Here is a 17,840-nt window from a genome sequence, read left to right on the forward strand (position 1 = left end):
TGGAAAAAAGAAAATTATTCCGTCGCCTGAGAGATTCGAACTCTCGCGGGGAAACCCCATGTACTTAGCAGGCACACGCCTTAACCACTCGGCCAAAGCGACGCTTGATGTGAAGTGATGATATGTTTCCGTATAGATACGTTCTTTTGCAAATCTTACCCATTAATCTTCTTGTTATTATATTATTATTATTATTATAATTCTATAAATACAATAGAGGAGGGGGTTTTGAACTCAGTAATTGAATCTCCCTGTTGGAAACAAAAAATGTGCCAACAAATTAAGTTACAAATGCATGAATTTTAATTGGCTCAAATGATAAGTCTTTTATGGTAGAACAAAAGACTTAAAAGTTCAATTTTCGCCAAAATCAAAAACTAATTGGTATTGTAGGGTTATGGGCCCAAAATCATACAATGGGGCGTGGTAGTCCAAGTCCGAGAAGGAATATTTCCTCGGACCAACTAAAGCACGGTAAGATATAAGTCCTAAATAGTCAGAGTGACATTCCAGGAAGTTCTAAAGGATAGGAACTCAGGAATATCTAAGGGAAAGCTGTTAACACCCCATTTATGTGGACAAGACCCCTGAACAGTGCTACCTCGGTTACCACAACTCACAGAACGTCAGAGAGGGTGTCTGATGGGACAAACACTCAAGTATAGACTTGGATGATCAACAAGTGGAAGGCCAAGATTGTTCAAATAGGACTTTATAATAGGAGAAACCCATCATGGAGAGGGGATCCGGTGATTAACAGATAAAGCACTGTAGCAATCTCAAGAACTCCTGTAACCATTCTCATTTAATATTTACTATAACAAAACTCCTCGAATTGTGCCGAGAACAAACTTTCTTTGATAAACTCAGTTCATCCCTGTTTGATTGTCATGAACACCATATTAACTGTTATCCATGTACTAAAGCCTAACTCTTTGATCCACTCTCTACAAATTTATTATACTGGACTCACTGGTCCAAGATCCCATACACCTTGGGCTTGGGCTGCAAAATGTGTCCCTACAGGTATCTTGTCCTTATTACAAAGAGTAATAATTAAAAGCGTACGTAGGTTGGAATTCTATAATAAATAAATTGCAATGCTCTTAGTAGACCATCATTAATCCTTTCATATTACTATAATTGCGACAAATAAAGTATTTTTCAAAATATTTGCCTTTAATTTTATAAATAAGAGGAGTGTTATGTATACAATATTTTCACAACAAATCATAGGTGATAAGTTGTTGTTGGTTCTAATTTGAATTTACAAATTAAATTACTTTTTTGTCCACTCATAACAACTTATCACTTAGAATTTGTTATAATATTGTGAACATAGCATTTTTTTAAAAAGAATTAATCTAATTATATATACACGTGATTTTACTATGTCCTTGATATTTCTTAAATGATAGGATTATAATTTATTAAACCCTTTAAACTAATATTATATTATATTATATTTTATATATATTAAAAGAAGGTGGCTTACAACTCCAGGGCCAGGCTTAAATTTGACGGTGATTAAATTATTAAAGTAGGCTACCATATAAGTGAATCACATGATACAAAAGAGAAAAATGAAGGAAAAAAATGTAATGAATGATGTTACTTATAAGGAACTTAACTTACAATGTCAAAATGTTCTCATGGACTAAATCGACATAAAAACATAATATTCAAGGAAGAAATCAATTGTTCAGGTCGAAACAATTGACAATGTGGAAAGTGGAAACTCCAACCAAACCCATCCTTGTTCTAACCATGACTGCAGCCAAAATTATTGACAAAAAGCCTGAGACAAACTCATTCCTCGGCCGGCTAAAACTCTTATTGGTTTCCTCTGACACTGTATCTGACACATCTACTTTTTTTTTTTTTTTTTGACTTTGATAGGTTTCTAATTTTCTGTCAACTGTGCTCGCAATATAAACTTATATGGTATATACACAAATGGCCATTTAGTAAAAGATTTTTAGAATCATTATTTAAGTGTTGTGAAAATATGTGCGGGTAAAAAAGTGTTTTGAAAATATGTGTTGTATTTAAACACTGAAAATTGTTATTTAAATAATAGTATCAAATACCCCAAAATGTGTAAAATGTTCTACAAATTTTGTGTGACTATAATATAAGTTTATAATGTAAGTTGTAAACTAAGATTTTTTTTTAAAAAATTATTCCAATTTTTAAAGCCTTACAATGCTATGTGCATATTGATTTTATTTATTTATTTTTTTTTTTGGTAATCGTGCATATTGATTTTGAAACTATGCTTTACAGTTTACATCACCAACGTTAAACAGAGTAACACACTTTGCTTGGCCGGTTTGGCGTCGTGATACATGCAATCCCTTCTTTTGGCACGAGCAAATCATGAACCTAATTAATTGCAAATGCTTTGTTTAAATTAGTACTTCTTAGCTATTACCTACCACATATAATCATATATTTCAGTCAAAAGCTATGTCATTCGTGTTGATTTAAACGGTATAAAAATTTGGAAGTTGTATGTGAAATTATCACAAGTCACAACAATTACTTAGCTATACCATTTTTTTGATAAACACTTAGCATACTAAACCATTGTGAATAAATGAATAGTAATACTAGTTTTGTGGATAGCATTAGAAAGGGAACCTTGATTTCATGATAGGGGATCAAAGCATAAACTGAATTTTTTTTGCCATTTAAGAGTAAAAAATATATTAAGATTACAAACTAAATAAATACATGAGTAATAAGACTGACATCTATGGTATTTACTCAAATGTATTTAAACTTAATCATCTCAGAATATAACTTGACATTCTTTTAAATCATGAAATTCACCATCTCACAATCTGTACAATATCATTCCAACTAAAGCACTAATTAGATTTCCGAAGTAATTTTTTTTTTTAAGCACACAAACAAATCCTTTAGATGGAACAATACTACATGAGATTGGCAAGAAGCAAAACCCAAATAACCAAGTCCCAAATCTCTTTGAAATTTTTATTTTGTATCACATCCACCCCTTTGTGAGTGGGGTGTTACATATCCCCGTGATACAAAATAACACCTCCTAACTTTGGGTCTCGAATAACAAATCACGCCAAAGCATATTGACAAACATATAAATCATTTGCATAAAAACAAAAAGAAAAACAAAATCACACACACTTGGCTGCAATGTGCAGACAACAGAGTTGAGGTGTTCTTCTTTGTAACTTGAAATATTCTCCACATATATTGAATCGTGAAAAATGCAGATGCTGTCTAATTTCATGAGTAGGTTAAAAGAACAAGAGCTGCAATCTACTTTTGAAATTTGAAGTATCCTAGATGAAGGCTTTGGATCAGAAGCCAAAAGCTTACAAAATCGTGCCTTTCAACAAGACCATCATTCCCATTGCGGCATTTCCTATGAAAAGCCTTCACATTATCCCAATATTCATTTCATCTTTGTGCACTTCAAACCTTAATATGGAGATTCACCAAAGGCTAAACAAAATAACCAGAACTCAGTTCATTAGGAATTTCAGACACGGGAAACATAAACCTTTTCTCATCTTTCCAATGTTTGACAAACTTATAACTTGATTCACTGTGCTGTACATGTATAAGCACCAAAGAAGAAATAACTACAGAAATGAGAAGTATTAACAATATATAACTGTAACTTGATGTATTCACTTGTATAGACTCCACAACAGATATTGTGGAAAACAAAGCCGTGAGTCCAAATTTCAGATGGGATCAGCGCTCCATCTTCAATGACAAATCATTTCTTTCTGATTTTCTGGTTAATTCTTTGATGCCTACCAACCCCTACCCTACAAGCCCCAAAGAAAAACATATAGGCAGCCATTCTCCTTACAGACACTCCAAAAACAATTCTGAGGAGCAAAACTATGGCTCTTTTTTGACTGCCTTCCGATAATGCCAGATTCAAACAAAGGAAAGAAGAGGAAAATGCTCGATTGTTTAAAAAAAAGCCAAAAATAGGAGGCAAATTGTAACATTTTCCTTTCCTTTCCTTTGCACATTCTGAACCAAAGAGTATGTACGAAAATGCCATCCTCAGTTTTCTTGTACTAACCCTCAAAACAAAGAGAAACTTTTCCTGTGTCTGGAATGACAGGGAGGACATGCCTGCTCAACTGATGCTCTTGGAGTAGGTCCAGTGCTTTCACCAGTATCTGGTTGAGCATCTGAGGATCGTGGAATAAGCTTGAATCCAAGTTTCTTTGCAACCAAACGAGGAGAACTAAGGGTGCTATGTGATTTTGTAACCTTTTTCATTTCTTGCTTTATTTTACTAAATTCTTCCTCAAGTTCCCCAACTCTAGACCTCATCCTTTCCATATCCACCTTTAGAACCTGGTTTTCACGTACTACTGTCACCCACCCGTCCCTCTGTACAATCTGACCTGCCATGTCACCTGGGACAGTCAAAGGACCTGCAGGGGCACTTTCAGCGTCCAATACATGGAGACAGCCAGCTAGTGCTGTCCTTAACTGCATCTGCTCGAAGAACAGAACTTGGAGAACAACTCTAAGTGGCAACCTATCATTTTGGGATGCATGGGCACAAGCATCAATTGATAGCTTCTGGTAGTCAATGACGTTGCAGAGTTCTTCCTTATCCTTCTCTGAAAGCCAAGGGTGTGCCTGCAAAATGCCATTTTTTCCCCTGTAAGTACAATGCTATTATAAATTATAAACCTCAAAAGCCAAAAGATGCTTTCACTTTTATAGTAGGTTAAGCAAACTCAGACCTTGAAATATATATCCACTGCTCTGTATAGCCCATCGTGCAAAGGTCTTGAAGATTCTGGGAGGGCCATCGCAAGCGCGCGAATCTTCCCCGGTTTCAAATTCACATCAGAAGCTACCTCTGCTATATAGCCATCTATCAACTTTGCAACGTTTCTTAATGGTCCAGATGATGGCGATGTTTCCAGGTCAAATGATGATGGAGAAAATGATGTTATCCCCGACTCTGAAGACATAAAATAATGAATGATTCTTTCAACACAGTCAGTATTATATAATGTATCAGAATCTGAATAAGTAGGAATCAGAAGACCATCTAGGGTTGCCAGTTCTAGTTGCATTCCTATCCTCCTCTCCAAAGAGTCCTTGCACACATGAGAGACGCCCAATATCAATGCAACACGAAGTAGTCCCAGTAAGAAACGGCAAAAGGATTTCCCCTTTTTTTCTGGCAGGAGCTTCGCAATGCTTTCCAATAGAACTCTTTGATCCACAGTAGCAGGTGTCAAGCTAAAACTTGCAACTGTTCTGGTTTTGCCACTTTGTCCACCCTGCCATCGGCCTAGACCCGGTAGGTACTTTCTGGCATAGTACATTGTTGCACCAGCTAGGTTTTCAGGTCTTATACCTTTTGCTTCCATTGTCTTCATAAGTTTCTCAAACAAACTCACACTAAGATATGAGATGTCTTCAAACCACCAATCAGATTCGGAGCTTCGAATTCTGGCCCCTGTGTTAATTCCGTTCCATAAGATGCTTCCACCAGGGCTCTGTAAACTGCCATACATCATCATGGGCCAACCAAACAAACTAGGATCTGTACAAACCATCATAGATAGAGCATTAAAACATTTGCTCAATATCTGGAGCTTTTCAGCCCTTGACATGACAGGCTCAGAACTTTGAAGAGCCAAAATACAATCTTTCCAGTTGCGAAGTATATTCTTATGGAAGAAACTCTCTGACTTAGAGATTAAATTTCCTTCTCCATACTCATCTGTCATTTCAAGGTAGTCTGCCACACAGTACACCACTACTATGTTTCTTGGTGTCAGTTCGACCCGGACACCGTAGCAGAATTTAACTGCAATCAAGAAAGAGTCAGGGCCACCGGGGAACTCTTCCAGCACTGCAGTGAAAATCTTCTCAAATTTACTTTGGGATTCTTCATATACTCTTGCTATCTTCCCACATTTTGATATGAGAGGAAACTGGAAAGTCATCCATTGTAATAAATTATAATCTTATTTAATATTAATGCAGTACAATACATAAAGAATAAAACTTACAGCTCCAACTGCAGCAGTTTTCTATGAATTATGACATTCAATTGTATTTCAAATACAATAACATATGAAGACCAAACTAACTGCAAACAATATGCCTAAGAAGTATAGAATGCTTTTTTTTTTTTTGGATAAGTGAGTTTTGGCCACAAGGGGAAGGGACCTAAGAAATATAACATGCTAATCAATAAAAGCTATCAGCAAGATGCAGATTTCAAAGAATCAACAGAGTGCATGGTAATAAGGGGAACACATCTAAAAATCGCTACTTGGTTTTCATTAAACAAATGCCCTACACAGTTTTTTATGCTAAATCTATTGGAAATTTTGATAGCGATGTACATAATATGGCAGACCAGTTATATATAAAACATGTGGAGAACAAGCAAAATCGCCATTCATTCAGGTACACCAAGAAGCTTCTTTTATGTAAAAAATTTCAATGATTTTAAACATATTCATGAAGTTTGTCCTCATGATCAACCATATGAAATTAACTTGTGGAGTAGCTCTCCCTCTTGCCTCCCCATTCCCCTCTCTTACTCTTGGTTTGGGACTACTGTTGGTGCAAACTCAAAAACTTGGAATAACAACTTGGGATTTTGGTATTTATGTAAGCAGTGTGAGATCCTTGATGAGCTGAATTTTAATTGTTGTAAAGCTTGGCTTGGCAACGACATTGATAGAGGCAGCGTGAGTATTGAATGGATGGTAGAACTGGATTTCTAGCAGTCCCTTAATTCTTGGGGTCATGATGTTTCAAATTTATGTGATTTAGCAGAAGCAATGTGCAATGAAAAAGAGAGAGAAGGAGAAGAAGAGGGGCTTGGTGGTGAGTGCGGTTGGTGTCCTTTTCTGGTGGTGTTTGGCTGTTAAGAAAATCGAGGAAGCGAATATAGCCTTTGGGGTTTTGTCATTGTTGTTTGATAATTTTAATTTTTTTTCACTTCTGTAATCTTTATTAGAGAATAAATTCTCCATAAAATAGGATTATGGATAAAACCTCAACTTGAACATCTAATTCTCTCCATTTTTAACTCCCCCAAAACCTACGGGTCTAAAAACAAGTGTCTTTTAACATATCATCAACATGTACATTAAGTTAATCATAGACTAAAACTTTAACAGATAATACAAAACAAATCAAAGAATTGAGAAACCATTGAATAGATATGTACACACAAAAGAGAAAAGAAGATAGATCAAGCTCTTATGATGAATACCCACAACAGAAAATGGGTAGAAATACCTTGTGAAGATGGAAGTTAATGCCATCCACCACAACCGTAATATCACTCGGCAATCCAGCATTGCAGAACCTGTCAAACCAATAAAATCCACCAAAATTATTAACATAAAAGATTAAGTACTTTTTTTCTTCTAAGGACCTTGTGATAACTACCACCAACAGAATGTTTAAGCTATAATTAATTTCCATTGTAATAAGCCTTAGGCCTTTGAGCTTTTAAAGGCCTATTTATTCTAGGACCCAATAAATAATAAAAGAAGATAAACAAGAATCAGAACTAAACAAGCTCAATTAGTAAAAGGAGCCTGAGTTCAAATTTCAGCTAAACCAGCTTTGGCCTGATAATAAAGTGCGATCAGTGGACGCCACAGGTTCAAATTTTGTAACACTATTTTTTTTTTAAAAATGAACTACACAGAAAAATTTAAACAAAATATTATGAAACCAAAGCATATGAGAAGTGGGGTTTGTGTGAATGATTACCAGTCATTGCCTTCTCGACGAAACCCAGAGACCTTCCCAGCTGGAGCCATGGCCAAGCGAGAGAAAGGAAAGGCCTTTCTGTCTCTCTCTCTCTTCTACCAAGTCCACTTCTTCATTTTCCGTTGGAGACCCAAATATTAGTTCTCTCTAATAAAAAAAAAAAAAAAAAGAGAGAGAGAGAAAGAAAGAAAGAAAACAAAGATACCCAACAAGGAAAACAAACAGAGCTGAGAGCAAGAATCGGAGTCCCACTGAGTCAACTGGGGTCGTGTCGGCAACAGTGGGCCTTTACAGCTAGGAAATGTCCGTGCGTGCGTGCCCACCAAAGATAATAAAACCAAACAAAAGCAATCACTTTGGGATTTTGTGAGAAAAAAAGAAGAAGAAGAATTTTATAGATCACGACCAAGCAAAAAGTGTGTTTAACGTTGGTGGTGTTAGTTTTTTTCAACTTTTTAAGCACAGAACAATGAAACTATGAAAGGGTAAAGCTTTTTTTTTCTTTTCTTTTAATATAATTTTAAAAAACAGGAAAGTGGGTGTGAGAGACAAGGTCAGAGGAAAGGTTGTAGTGGTCATAGCCGGTCGAGGAACGATAGGTAATTATATGAAACCGGCCGAGGTTGAATGATGTTTGTCTCATGCTTTTTGCCGAACATCTTGGCTGCAACAATCAATGCCAATCATGGTTTTTGAAGCGCGCGTTGTTCTTGTTTGGTTGGAGAAGCCCAGCACTGTGTGTGTGTTATTAATGTGTATTGGGGGAAAGGAAAGTCTGAAAAGGATTGGGATGTACGCATGAATTTGTAACTGCTCAGACCATTGTTAAGTGGGTTATTTTAGTGTTTTACTAATACAATAGTGAAAATAGTTGAGGGTAGCCAACCACATTCATATAAACTTTTTTTTTTCTCCACCATGCCAATTTGGCACTAATAAGTTTATATGAATGTGATTGGCTACCCCTCAACTATTTTATTCAAGTTGCGACAAATGTTGTGATTGTAGAAGAATATTATGAACACAATTTATTTTACAACATGCTATGATGACAATTTATGAGTGAAGGATACTTGCTTTTACATGGGTCTATGCTGCCTATTGTTTATGCCATTTTTATTTTTCACCACTTTCAACCTGCTATTTTAACAAGGCGTGAACGACATTGTTTTGTATGGCAAGTTTAGTGCCAAATTGGCCATGGTGGAGAAAAAATAAGAGGTATATATGAATGTGACTGTCTATCTCTCAATCACTTTATTCAAGTTGTGACAAATGTTGTGATTGTAGAAGAACGTTATGAACACAATTTATTTTACAACTGACTGTGGTGGCAATTTTTGATCAGTAAATACTCCTTTTACATGGGCCCATGCTGCCTATCATTTATGCTATTTTTACTTTTCACCACTTATAACTTGCTATTTCAACAAGGCGTGAATGACACTAGTTTCAGTAGTTTGTATGGCTAGTCCTTATCCTTTCTAGTTGTTATTCTCTTAAATATTTGTGTAGATAATGTTAGGGATGCATATGTTTTTCATAACGGTCAGTTTTGATTGGAAATTTGGAATACAATTACTTATTCCTATGTTGCATGGCCAACCTTCCTTTTTAGTTGTCCTTTTAAATATTTGTTTGGAATAATGTTAGGTATACACAATTTTTTATAACGGTTATTATAGTCGGTTTTGATTGGTGTAATATTACTTATCCCTATGTGGCATGGCTAGTCCTTATCTCTTTTAGTTGTCTTCCTAAATATTTTTATAGAATAATGTTAGGGATACATCAACTTTCATATCGGTTATTTTAGTTTGTTTTTATTGGAGTAACATATTTTTTGTAGAAGATGAGTGAAGTAACATTAGTTTTACGTTTTTCAACACCTTATTATATGTAAATCACAACATATATTATTTAGAAAATTAAAGATAATTTTGTTATACTTCTCACTTTTTTTATAATTATAATTTTCACTTTTAATATAATAGTAAGAAATGATGAAGATGAATATAAAGTTAAAAGATTGAATCTTATCATAATTCAGTCATAATCACATTTAATCAAATTATAAACAGTACTTAATGTGATGACGATGTAAATAGGTCTTTCGCATGTTAATAGCATGGAGTTGAAGGTCTTTGTCTTTGGCTTAAACTAATTTTTTAATATAAAAAAAAATCATTAATCCAAAACATATTTAATATATTCATTCCTAAATATATATTGTAGGGACACGATTTTCAGTCCAAGCCCAAAATGTATGGGATACTGGCCCAGTGAATCCCGTACAATAAATTTGTAGAGAGTGGGTAGAAGAATTAAGCTTTAATGAATGGGGTAACAGTTATAATGAGATTCCAAGACAATCAAACAGAAACGAACCAAGTTTGTACAAGAAAGTTTGTCCTCGACACAATCCGAGGAGTTCTGTTATAGTATATATTGGATGATAATAGATACAGGAGTTGTTGAGATTGCTACAATGCTTTCTTTTCTCCTTTTTTTTTCCTCCCGATCTCTGGGTTCTCTACCCTTATTTATACTACATATCTTCCTTCATCTCTACCCTACACGTGAATAGTTGATGGTTTATGCTGATACTTGTCCCATCAGCCCCCTCTAGAAGTCTTCTGGGGTGGTTATGAGGCTGCAATAATACTGTGCAGATGTCACTTCTTCATTAATGCGGCCAGGGAGTTAGTTGAGATGCAATCAATACGGTGATAGCAGCTTTTCCCAAGATATTTTGGAATTCTTCTCAGTCTTTTGTTCCTGCAATGTCTATCCATATTTTCAGAACTTCATGGATCGCACCTCTAGATGGCAGGCATCCTTTACGAACCTCGGCCTTGGCTAGCCGAGGACAAATTCATCCTCGGCAAAAACTCCTAGGCCATTATGTTCAATATTGTCTTCCCTATCCACTAGCATGGGTTTCCCTGGCTATACTTACCCATCCTCGGATGACCCCTTATCCTCGACTTGGGTCTTAAGCCCAAAACCAATTGTATGATTTGGGCCCATGACCCCACAAAACTAAAGCATTGTCATAATCAGATTCTCTTCCAGATCTAATTATCATAATTATGTTAAAAATTATATCACATGCTAGTCTTTTCAACCTATTTATCTAATCTTTCTCCTAAAAAAAACACTTTTGTGTAATGTTTATTAAATAAAAAAATTGTTTAGAGAAGTCTCTGAACACGTAATAAAACACCAAAAAAATCACGCACCATTTTCTACATGGTGGAGCCCAAGTGAAGGGAGTGGAAAGAAAACTGAAAATTTTATGTGAGTGTTTTTATTTTTCATATGATTTTTATTTCCCTGGTGATTTTGACAGATTGGGGAAGGGTTGAGTTTTTTTTCACATTTTTAGCAAAAAATATTTCAGCAAAAAACTAAATAAGTTGTTCCTAAATGAATACACTTGTTCAAATCATTTAATAATTAAAAAATGTTACTTAAATTTATGGATTCAACTTAATTAGTAAAAACTAAAAAGTCTCACCTCACAGTAGATAAGGAGTGTAAGCATCATTATTGATTTTTTTTTTTGGTTGGACATTTGCTAGTTTTCTTGACGAATTTATGTTACCCCTAACAATAAGATTCCTAGTTTTTCTTGACAAATTGACAAAACCATAGCTCTCAGGCGTTCTCCACCCAAATAAGATGATGATTTGATGTCTTGAAGCTGACGACTCATTAGGCTGGTCCCAAAGCAACAACCCCATGCCCTAGAGAATAAGTAGAAGACACATGCTTTGCTTTCAAAATAGATCAGATCATCAGGGGAGTGAAGCTGAGAGATTATGAATTATGATAACTAGTAGTGTATAGTGGTTGTGATATGATTATTAGGACTGTCTTTCTAAAATAATGGAAGAAAGAGAGTCGAAATAATGTCTCGTTATCAGAAATTATATACTTGTGATATACTCAAAAGCCCGACTTGTATTGTTATTATCACAAAGCTGGGACATGGGACAACAAGACCTGAAGGAGATGGAAGCAATATCTTGATTGGCAAATTATGTACGGCTGCCTAATAAAACAGAAGTGAAATAAATAGGGAATTGGACAGAACTTCTGGATTAGAAGAGGTAGAACTAGAAGTCTAGAACATAGCTCTGATAAGATGTAAAAGTAAAAGCAAGAAAATAAAACAATTTAGAGAGAGACAAAGTGGAAGCAAGAGAAAAAAAAGAAAAAGAAAGGGAATTCACTAAGTTTGGTTTAAATAACAGCTTATGTCCATAAAAAGCCCTTATTTTTATAATATAATATAATATAAAGAGAGAGAGAACGAAAGCAAGAGAAAAAAAGAGAGAAAAATTACATCATTCAACCTAAAAACCTACGTGTACAGAGGATATCATTTTTATAACTATAGGTACATCTTTACTATGAGCTCTATGTATTACAAATTCACGATGCACTCATAGCAGGGCATTTACAGAAGACCGAATCTAGACTAAGTATAGTTATAAGAGTAATTAGTATTAGATATTCTAAAACTATTATATTTTAATACTCAAAAAAATTATTTTATTTATTTTAGTATAGCATTCAATATTACAACCTTATCTCATCTCTTATTTTAACACGACATCCACTAAAATAACCTAAAATAACACCCGCCATCTATTAAAAAACAAAAAAAAGTAATAAAGAGAGATTAAAGAATTAATTCTTTCTCTTGTCATAAAAAAAAAAAAAAAAAATCACACATCGTTGTAATCAGAAATACAATAATCCATCTCAAATGCTCTTTAGTGGTGTAATAATTATTTTGGTATATATACTATGTAGCATCCTACCCATAGTATATGAGTTTCATAACTCTACGAAACCCCCATATTATGAGGGAGATTCATATATACTGGAACTGGATGTAGGAGATAGACTCTCTTAATTAATGAGATGGGTCTTTTTTGATGAACAGATGGGTCAAATACAATGTTTTAATATGGTATTTATTGTTAGCAGTCCATCAAGAAACAAAAAGATTACCCACACAAAGGGATGAAAAATGTGTCACTTCAGTCATTAAAAGTATTAATTAGCTCCATCACAGCGATAGCCCATAGTAATGGACACATTCAATTCAAGCAATGGACAATTAGTCAATTCTACTTGACTAGATTCAAGAGAAATCATTACGAATGTTGGCCCATAACCCTTTTTTTTCCTCTTATTCTTTTGAGTTTATTGTTATCATTACACAACTCTTGATCACATGAATTAATGTGTTTTTCCCCCCTCCCTTTTTATAGTGAACACTAGAAGAATTTAAAACGATTGAAGCGGGAATGGGCAGGAGGGTAAAAAAGTTTAGTAGTTCTTTAAACTCTTTGTACTCTTAAATTTCATATATGATCTTATATATTGTGAAAGAGTGGTCCCATAAGATAAGATACCTTTTAATTGGACATGTCCCTACAATTCATTCTATATTTTGTAAGTGTTTTTAGGCAAATGGGAAGGCAAAAATTATCTAAAACTTAGTCCAACTAGCACTTAAATAAAATTGATTATATATTGATCAAATTTTCTCTACTTAGCTTGAAGTATTATTAGGAAATTTGAAAGAAGATACTCATCAAAATTAGTTCTAGAATTTTTTATTTATTTATTTTATAGATACAATAGAATTTCAAACTATGATATCTGTTTCATGATGATTGCTTTTTATTATCAGGTGAAGACATTAATTGTTTTTAATGAAAACAAGATTTCAACTCCAAATCTCTTATTCAATAACAAAATACTAAATCAATTAAGCTAATTGAAAATCACAAATCCTAAAAATTCTATTTACAAACAGCCAAGCAAGTGAACTACAAACTTCTTTGAAATCTTTTATACTCTGATCTTTTTGTTAAACCATAACATACTTATTAATGAAAAAGAAAATAACAGGTAAATTTGTCACTTCTATATTATAGATCTACATTATAGGCAAAAGGATGAAACAATGATAAAAAAAAATTAAGACTAGTAGTTTTTTTTTTTTTTTTTTTGTGAAAAATTATGACTAGTAGTTATTACCATAAAAACGTATAAGATAAACTTTATTTTCAACGTTAGAGTTCGGGGGTGGTTAAATTAAAAAAAAAAAAAAAAATCAATTAAACGTATTATTGCTAAACACGCGTGCCTTGAAGTTGAACACTGACCCAAATCCACATGTGCCTAAAGGACCATTTTAAAAAAGGGAATCAAATTTGATAGATCAAATCAAAATAATAATAAAAAAATCTCAAACGTGGATCAAAATAAAAAAGAAAATTTAGGGTCCGTTTGGATACAGCTGAAAATTGAAAACTGAAACTGAAAACTGAAAAACATTGTAACAAAATAATTTTTAAATGTGTGAATAGTATCATGAGACCCATTTTTAATGAAAAAGTTACTGAAAAATGTATTTTGTGGGACCCATGAACAGTACATAAAAACACTGTTCACGTAAGAAAAGTAAAAAAATACGGCTTGACAAAAAAAAAAAAATTCCTGAAACGTAAACGAGCGTCTGGGAAGCGCAAAACGCGCTTCCCAAATGCACTCTTAGTCATAATATTATAAAATGTAATTTCTCTACTCTTTAGGATTTAGAAATTAAAAAAAAATTATGTCGGTTTCAAGACTTAATGGTAGCCCATTTGACAAAAGTGGACAAGATGCTCACATTCGAAATATATGTAAGCTAAAGGACTTTGGAAAAAAAAAAAAAAAACCTATTATTTCAAAAATAAAAACAGACCAAATATAAATGGTGTAATGTGTAATCACTAATTAAGTTAACCTTCTTTTTTTAGAAACTTGTGGGGTCAAAGAATTTGGCAACTCCGGCCCACCTTATACTATGCCCAAGACCCACGCCAAGGAGGAAGAAATGCCCGAAGACGAAAGAAGAAAGCCCAAATTGCCAAGAAACATCGCCGAGGACAACCATGTTTGAGGCCAACCAAGATCCTAGAAGGGAAGAACAACACGCCATCAAAGGCAGCTTCCTAGAGCATCCCAAGAAAAAGGACAAGTACAGTAGGACAGCTACGAGAGCATGGTGGAGGAACAATTCAAAGAGAAACTGTCATCTCCACATTAAATGCCCACAACTAACGTTCTGGCCGCATTAATGAGAAAATGACCTCTGAACAGTACTGTCTTGGTTGCTGCAATGCACAGAAGGTTTGGGAAGGTGGCTAATGGGACAAGCACTCGAGTAGTGACCTGCATGATCAACAGATGGAGGGCCAAGATCAACCGAAAGGGGGTATATAATGTGAGAAATCCTCCTGTAAAGGGGGATCGGGAATTAGAAGGAGAGAATACGGTATCAATTTGCATGATCTTGGAAACTTTTGTAATCAAGCACTGAAGAAATAATAAGAACAACAAGTTCCTCGGAAGAAATACCCGAGGACAGAATTTCATACTTTAGTCCACGTCCTTGTTATTCAACCCACTCATAATCATCTCTAGTTGTTGTAACCCTCAGTAAGACCTAGTTCTTAAACCCATTCTCTATAAATTTATTGTATTGGGTTAGTCAGGCCTGAGTCCACTCATCTAATAGAAGAAGTGCTCAATCCCAGCTCCTACAAAACTAATTAAGTTAACCTTAATTTGATTATATAGTGAACTATAAAAGTGACTAAATCAAAGAAAATTATAAAATAATATTCCGGGAGTACCATAAATGCATATTTTTCTTTTAATATGAATTGTGGATTCCACTATGAATTTATTTGGTAAAACTCATTATTATGTGAGAAGAATCACCAATTAAGTTAACCTTCTTTTTTTAGAAACTAATTAAGTTAACCTTAATTTGATTATATAGTGAACTATAAAAGTGACTAAATCAAAGAAAATTATAGAATAATATTCCAAGAGTGTCATAAATGCATATTTTTCTTCTAATATGAATTGTGAATTTCACTATGAATTTATTTGGTAAAACTCATTATTATGTAAGAAGAATGAGCATATATTTATTGTATTTATCGAATATTCTATAATTATTTGTAAGTCAAAATGTAATTCTTTCTATATTTCGTGGACTGATTATATAACACCTCAAAACGTAAAAGGAATTATCTTCTCGTTTCAACATTTCCAAAACAGTCAGCACCCAGCATCTTCATAAAGATTACTAATATATTTCCCAGTTGGGAGAATTTTTCATATAAAAAAGAAGGGCAGCAAATTGATTGTCAATTTCATGTGACATAGGTTGCCTCTAATTTCAACAGGCCAGGCAAATGTCGTGCCAACTGCCAATATGAAAATCCAAAGTAGTTATAGGTCAATTTGTGTGAGTAAAACATATGATATTGTGCTTCTGGGAGCACAAGAATAACGTGGTTTCTTACATCATATAGCACAATAAGCAAAATGCCATTATACAAATTTTTTTTTTTTTTTTGATAGAGCCATTAGACAATTTTAGTTGTATTAAAAAACGTAAAGTTTTGTACAAGTGTCAGCATCCGCTTTTGCTCTACGTGTAGCATTGAAATTTTATCACATAATGCTATCAGTTATTACTTATTACATTGTTTAAAGTACATGAATGAAACTTTTTGACTAATATAGTGTCAAATGTCAACGTACCCATGTTTTATTCAACAGTATTGTTTCTTTTTCGGACTGGTGACTCAAATCTCAAACAGCCACCAAAATCCTCAACCCTTTTAGATTTATCTCTATATTATTATATAGTTGATTTTTTTTTTTTTTTTTTTTTGGTTGAGAAAAGTTGAAATTGAAACTGGACAAAGAATTAAAATAATCTATTATGATTTTATGCCAAGTGTCCCTCCAATTTAACAATATTTTAAACCAAATAATATTTGCAAAAATCTTTTGGCAATTTATTTTGTATGACAACACTTCTTCTTTTTTGCTTGTATGACAATACCTGTCACATAATGATCTATTATATAAGCTCACACCTATGTAGGGAGGATTACAAGTTAATACCCCGCACAAAAATTCAATTAGTATATTGACCTGGGCAGCCTAGATGACCTCAAAAATAAATAAAAGCAGTCCCATACATCAACCAGTTATAGCATGGGACTCCAATTCTTTTCAAGTCATTGTTCTATTCATTTTTTGATTTGATTAATTATATTTACTTCTGTGAATTGAATGACTATACTAATTTATAATTGTGGCATAGTTGCATCCTGCATGTCGAAATAAACTCTACCTAAGAATTTAGCACCAAAAAAAAACTACGTACCCAAAGGCCAAAACCATGGACCCATCATTACCATGGATGAGCTTTCTTTGGCGGGGAAGTCAAAGGGCAGTTTAATCAAAGATCATGTAGAACAACTTCTACCTAAAATAAAATGTACTAGAAGATTAAAAAATAATAAAGATCTGAAGATTTCCATGTTTAGAACTTAAAGGCAAACAGTATTACAAATTTAAAAGAGTAAATTACAAAAATCTCCTTTGAAATTTAGAAGAATGATACTGCAGCCCAAGTTTTAAAGGAAATGACTTCTTTATCCTTTGAAGGTTTGCAGAAAATTAATATAGTCATTCGGTTAATAACAATAACAAAATATTCTAAATTTTAAAAATATTAACTTGAACAAGCCATAACCATGATTAGTGAAAGCTTTTTGTGTTAAATATTACAATTCTTTATCACCAAAATTCAAAATTCAAAAAAAAAAAAAAACCATAACTACTAGCAAATTTTATGCACAACCCAATAACAAACAACTTAGAGCATTAGCATTGGGGGTGTAAAACTCCCCAAGTTGCTATTTTAGCAACCCAACTGCTTAAATTGAGCTTCATACCGGGGTGGGTTACTACAAATATTTAGCAATCATGAATAATAAGAGCACTAGCATTGGGGATATAAACACTCCCCAGTTGTTGTTTTATAACCTAAGTCACCCAAAACCCACTCCATCCGGGTTTGTAAATTTAAAAAATTTGAAACCTATGAATAGTAAGGTTGCATATAGTAAAGTTGCATATATGCAACCTTATTATTCATAGGTTGTAAAAAAAAT

General features: G+C 33.7%; 1 protein-coding gene and 1 non-coding gene across 3 annotated transcripts; both read right to left on the bottom strand.

Annotated features, from left to right (window-relative positions):
* Positions 1-20: 20 nt before the first annotated feature.
* On the bottom strand, positions 21-102 carry TRNAS-GCU. Its single transcript has one exon. It is a non-coding gene; the product is annotated as a tRNA-Ser (tRNA).
* A 3,397-nt stretch (positions 103-3,499) lies between these two features.
* LOC115980081 (BTB/POZ domain-containing protein At3g44820) lies at positions 3,500-8,557 on the bottom strand. Of its 2 annotated transcripts, XM_031102348.1 has the most exons (5): positions 7,988-8,557; positions 7,783-7,892; positions 7,300-7,369; positions 4,767-5,975; positions 3,983-4,659 (listed from the first exon to the last, which is right to left on the bottom strand). In XM_031102348.1, exons 2-5 carry the CDS (start codon positions 7,830-7,832, stop codon positions 4,090-4,092), a joined length of 1,899 nt encoding a protein of 632 aa, XP_030958208.1. In that variant the 5' UTR covers positions 7,833-7,892; positions 7,988-8,557; the 3' UTR covers positions 3,983-4,089. The 2 variants fall into 2 exon arrangements, with proteins under 2 accessions (XP_030958197.1, XP_030958208.1); XM_031102337.1 differs by having other exon boundaries at positions 3,500-4,659; positions 7,783-8,557.
* Positions 8,558-17,840: the final 9,283 nt, after the last annotated feature.

This window comes from Quercus lobata, chromosome 1 (genome assembly GCF_001633185.2).
Source record: "Quercus lobata isolate SW786 chromosome 1, ValleyOak3.0 Primary Assembly, whole genome shotgun sequence".
Taxonomy (NCBI): Eukaryota; Viridiplantae; Streptophyta; class Magnoliopsida; order Fagales; family Fagaceae; genus Quercus; species Quercus lobata.

Coding starts and splice junctions, on each gene's coding strand:
- LOC115980081 (XM_031102337.1), bottom strand. CDS start 7,832: ATGGCTCCAGCTGGGAAGGTCTCTGGGTTTCGTCGAGAAGGCAATGAC. Junction 7,370..7,782: donor CGTCGAGAAGGCAATGACTG/GTAATCATTCAC, acceptor TTGGTTTGACAG/GTTCTGCAATGCTGGATTGC. Junction 5,976..7,299: donor TTAACTTCCATCTTCACAAG/GTATTTCTACCC, acceptor ATGACTTTCCAG/TTTCCTCTCATATCAAAATG.